At 47.1% G+C, this 5,331-nt stretch overlaps 1 protein-coding gene across 1 annotated transcript in view; it reads left to right on the top strand.

The window, feature by feature from the left end:
* The first annotated feature begins 1,210 nt into the window (after positions 1-1,210).
* HARBI1 (harbinger transposase derived 1) overlaps positions 1,211-5,331 on the top strand; it is a 15,472-nt gene continuing 11,351 nt past the window's right edge. The window contains exons 1-2 of the mRNA XM_006865060.1: positions 1,211-1,246; positions 1,936-2,753. Coding sequence (XP_006865122.1) covers positions 2,084-2,753 — 670 coding nt within the window. The 5' untranslated portion in view covers positions 1,211-1,246; positions 1,936-2,083. The remainder of the gene's footprint in view (positions 1,247-1,935; positions 2,754-5,331) is intronic.

Genomic DNA, 5,331 nt, shown 5'->3' with positions numbered 1-5,331 from the left:
TTAATGAGAAATGGTTCGCAGGTTTCCAGAGGTCGCTCCACTGCCAGTAAGAAGATAGTCGTGAACCTTGGGTCCCTTTTTTCACTAGTCAACAGTCACCCTCACCTACACGCGGAGTACATATTTGGCACTCAACAAATCTTGATTGAATGACAATCGGCCTTTTACTTATATTGGTGCCCAACCCCGGAGTTACATAGCCCCACGAGTTACCTTCAAAAAGTGCCCTGCGAAACCAGAGAGAGCCGGGAAAGTAGTAGAGGAAAGCTCTGGGGCTCTTTGTAAGACGGAACAATCAAGGGCCTATGGGCCTACCCCAACCCAACTTCCCAAAACAAGTCAGGGGGGCTCCGGGGCTGAACCGCGGCTACTAGGCTTCGACTTCCACAAGGAGAAACACAACGGGCCGCAAATCCATAGCCTCCCACCCGGGGGCGCTAAAAATTCGGGGTCGGGGGCGATAATCCCCTCTAAAGTTAGTACCTGCGAGGCTGCGGCTCAGAGAGTGGCTCGGGGCTCTCATTACGGAGGCCGGGGCCTGGGGCCGGCCGGCCGCGCCTCCTGGCCGAGGGCTCGGTGCTCCGGGGCCGCAGTGACAGCACGGGTCGCAGAGACACCTCGCACCTCAGGAGGCTCCTGGCTCGCCGGGTGTTTCACTCCCAGACCTGCGGGAGTTGTCTCACTCACGTCGACCAGTAGTCCTCAGGACTCCCGTCAGAGCTCAGGCGATGACTCCTGTCACAAACCCAGCAGCTTGTCGAATTCCCGGCGCCGCCATCCTTACTGTTTGTTTTCATTCGCTTCGGTGAAGGCGGAGGGGGAGGAAGAAACCATAAGGAAAATCTTGCTGCTTAATCTCAGCCGCACTTTCGCTACCATCTGGAAACCAATTTAGTCTTTTTGCTTACGGAAATCCCCATGAAAGTTGATTTCTTACCCATGTAATCATTTAAATACAATTGTCACAAGCGTCTCAGGAGAAAACAAAAGCATAACCCTTGTCCTTGAAAGAGTGAAGTTCTTAGGGTTCCGAGTGGAATGTGCAACTGCGAATCGTAGATCGCAGCAGCAGCGGGGGTGAGGACGCGGCGGGGGACGGACGCTGACGTAAGAGGGCGGAGCAGCTGCTGAGCGCCGTGGCTGCCTGTGCGCAGTTGCCGGTTCCGGAGGAGGGTCCAACAGGGCTGGGAGGGTGGGGAGTGCGGAGAGTGGGTAGTGAGGGTGGTAGCCGGGCAGCCGCGGAGAGGTGGGTAATGGGCTTTAGCACACTTTGGCCCGCGCAATTAGACTTTCTCTGCAATTTAGACAGACATTTCTAAGGCGCCCGGGAAAAGCTGCGAAATTGCCCCTTTCGCGCTTCCTTCTAACCCTAACTTTTTTGGTCATCCTTCCTAACCCCCAAACTCACGCTTTAGATTTTTGGGGATAAGGGAAATGCCTGTTGTTGTAGCATACAGTCTAGGTCCACTAAGCTGGGTTGTAGGCGTTTTTGACCCCCTTGGTTTGAGTATCCCCCACATGCGTTCCTATCAGATGGCGCTTGGAACCAGAGGGCTTTGGGTAATGAAACTTTTCGTGATTAATCCCTGCCCAAGTTAGTTACCATTCAAGTCCGCTACTTTGGGGTCTGGATAGTTAGAAGCAGACCTCTTTTGCCTTGTGTATAATTTTGCCATCACCTCTATTAGTCTTTTACTGTTCTCAGTAGAAATACCAGGCATTAAATAAGGCACTGCAGCTGAACTCCCGTTGTCTCAAACCGGAACAAGCCTGTCGCAAAGTCATGAGTTTGTGGAGAGAAGCCCAGAGTTACAGATACAGCACCTTTTACTTGAACAGGATGAAATTTTTTAGAAAATGGAGTTTTTCAGCTTTGGAGTCACTTCTTTCAGTCGTTGGTAGGTTTCTAATTATTTCCATTTCTAACCTTTACAGAGAGAAGATTAGAAATGCCAGAGCCATTTAAGTGATGATTAGTTATTGAATCCTGACACTGTTTAACTTACCCTTTTGCACCACTAACTTCATGGTGAAGAGTTCGGAATAAATAACAGAGGGTAGGAGAGACAACATTCAAATTCCCATGGCTATCCCAATAACAGTGCTTGACTGCGATCTCTTACTCTATGGCCGAGGGCATCGGACACTGGACCGCTTTAAGTTGGATGATGTGACTGATGAATACTTGTTGTCCATGTATGGGTTTCCTCGGCAGTTCATTTATTACTTAGTGGAACTCTTAGGGGCTAGTCTTACTAGACCCACCCAACGATCTAGGGCTATTAGCCCAGAGACACAGATCCTTGCAGCTTTGGGTTTCTATACTTCAGGCTCCTTTCAGACGCGCATGGGAGATGCTATTGGAATCAGCCAGGCCTCTATGAGTCGATGTGTTGCCAATGTCACAGAAGCGCTTGTGGAAAGGGCCTCACAGTTCATTCACTTTCCGGCTGATGAAGCCTCCGCGCAGGCTCTGAAGGATGAATTCTATGGGTTAGCGGGGATGCCAGGGGTGATAGGGGTTATTGACTGTATCCATGTGGCAATCAAGGCACCAAATGCTGAAGATCTCTCCTATGTGAACCGCAAAGGGCTGCATTCTTTGAACTGCTTGATGGTGTGTGACCTTCGAGGGGCACTAATGACTGTGGAGACACATTGGCCAGGCAGTCTGCAAGACTGTGCTGTGCTGCAGCAGTCTGCTCTCTGTAGTCAGTTTGAAGCTGGGATGCACAAAGATAGCTGGCTGCTTGGTAAGTTGAAAGGTGTGCAAATGCTTCCATCTGTACCTGTAGAAAAATGATGTAGCAGAATAGAAGGAAATGTGAGCATTTATAGTTTGGGGCTGACAATACCACCAGGCCTGAGTCTACATCTTGTTACTTTTTATGAGACCTCAAGTAAGTCACTTAATAAGTTTTTTTTTTTTTAATTTTTATCACTGGTGAAAATAATGCCAACAGCAGTAGTACCTGTTGTGAAAATTCGGTAATATGAAAGCTCACTACAAAGTACTGTGGTGTTGGTTGTAGTTGTGTGCCGAATCACGAAGACCTTGCATAGGGTTTCAGAGGCTGTAAGTCTTTATGGGAGCAGAAAGCCTCATCTTTCTCCCACGGACTGGCTGGTAGTTTCCAACTGCTGACCCTGAGGTTAGCAGCCCAACTCCTAACCACTATACTACCAGAGCTCCTCACAAAGCACTGTTGTTGTTGTTGTTAAGTACCGTGGAGAGGGGTTCCAATTCATAGTGACCCTGCACAGGGTTTCCGAGGCTGTAAATCTTTACAGGAATAGAATGCCTCATCTTTCTCCTGCGGAACCACTGGTAGTTTCAAATTGCTGACTTTGAGGTTGGCAGCCCAACTCATAACCACTTTGCTACCAGATGTCAAATCGCGTTTTTACTATTGGTGACTGCCACTGTAATACCTGTTTGAAAACGATAGTAGGCAGTGTTGTTGTTGTTATGTGCTGTGGAGTTGGTTCCGACTCATAGTGACCCTGTACAGGGTTTCCGAGGCTGTAAATCTTTACGGGAACAGAAAGCCTCATCTTTCTCCTGCGGAACAACTGGTAGTTTCAAACTGCTGACCTTGAGGTTCGCAGCCCGATTCGTAACCACTATGCTACCAGAGCTCCTTAGGCAGTGTTGTTAAATGCCCTCAAATTAGTTCCGACTCATAGCAACCCTGTATAGGGTTTCCAAGGAGCAGCTGGTGAGTTTGAACTGCCGACCTTGGTTCAAACTGACCTGTGGTCTGGTGCTTATCCTATAGTGCCACACTAGGACTCAAGCAAATACTATTATCGGAGTTCATTTCACAGCTCTGTTCGAGTCCATAGAACGTAGGATGATAATAGGACTAGAGCCCATAACTGGAACCCACTCAGTACTGAGTAGTGAGAATTGTGATGGCTGTACAGCTATGGGCAATTCAGTTAGTTAATACAGTTACAGTTTGGCGTGATAAAACCCTTTAGCCTGGAAGTATTGTTCTTGTTTTTTACGTACCGATTTTAGATGAGCAACAGGATAGCAAGGATGATCGTGCATACAACATACAACACAAGAGATGAAAAGACGCAGTAAGAATTGGAAGACCTCCCTTTTATTAGTCAGTCACGTGTGGCAGTGTTGGATAAGCACTGGACTGCTGACCTCAAGATTGGCAGTTCAACTCACAAGCCACTCCTCTGTACAGAGTCGCATGAGTCGGAACCTACACGATGGCACTTAACAGCAACAATTCTATCTGCACTGTACTGCTGCTGTAGCACAATAATTAACGTGTGGTTGAGAGAAGCTCAGGAATCATTTCTCTGTAGCATACCTCCTGGCATGTTAAAGAGAAGTCTCCCTGATTCCAAATGAGAAGAGACTGCTGTCCATGTGGTTGGTGGAGACGTGCCAGGGTGCTTTGTGTGGTAGCTTGAAACTTAACTGATTTTCTTGAGCGGATGCTTCTATCCATCATCATCAGTGCCAAAATCAGGGCACTGGTATCTGACTTGCTTTCCTGTGTTGCTAATGTCACCGTCAGCTCACCAGCTTTTTCCACCCTATCGGATCTTCACTTAAATCCCACCTTGTGCGTATTTTGACCTTTAAAATTTCCACTCTTACACAACTCACAGCAAGAAGTAAAATGTGGTTTGCAAGTGTCTAATCTAGCTGCTACTTCTGCAGTTTGGGGTAGCCGGGTTGATCTCTCTATCCACTTTGTACCCTTAGCAATAAAACAGCAACAATAAAGCCAGCTAATACTCACTGAGCACTGAGACGCCTCTGGTGATGCTGGAAGCACTTTACATGGAGTCCTTATAAAAACTCCTTTTTGTTTTTGTGTTAAAGGGGAAGCTGTTATTTATTTTTGTAACTTTTTATTGTGAATTGAGTGAAGGTTTACAGACAAAGTCACCAAGTTTACATTCAACCAATCATATACTTTGTTTCCTTCCAATGATTGCAATCCTCTCCCTGCAAACAACAGTTATCCTGCTTCCTCCCTGTGGGAACCTGTTACCATGTCACCTATCTTCCCATCCCTTCTCAACCTTGTTCTTAGATAAATGTTGTCCTTTTGATTTTTGAATGATTGACCATTCCATGGTGAGCACACCTTACTAGCATTGTTGTGACCCGTAAATACCAGTCTGCTGCTTGGCTGAAACTTGGACTACGAGGATGAGTTCCTTTCCAGACCTGAAGGATGGTCGAGGGCCACAGTCTCAGGTTCCTCCAGTCTCTTATCTGACCAGCAAGCCTGGTCTTCTTTTGTTTTTTAATAATTTTGAATTTCATTCCACAACAAAAACTCTGTTGTTGTT

The sequence above is a fragment of the Chrysochloris asiatica genome, unplaced genomic scaffold, assembly GCF_000296735.1.
Source record: "Chrysochloris asiatica unplaced genomic scaffold, ChrAsi1.0 scaffold00075, whole genome shotgun sequence".
In the NCBI taxonomy this organism is placed as follows: Eukaryota; Metazoa; Chordata; class Mammalia; order Afrosoricida; family Chrysochloridae; genus Chrysochloris; species Chrysochloris asiatica.
This window is presented reverse-complemented; position numbering and strand designations above follow the sequence as displayed.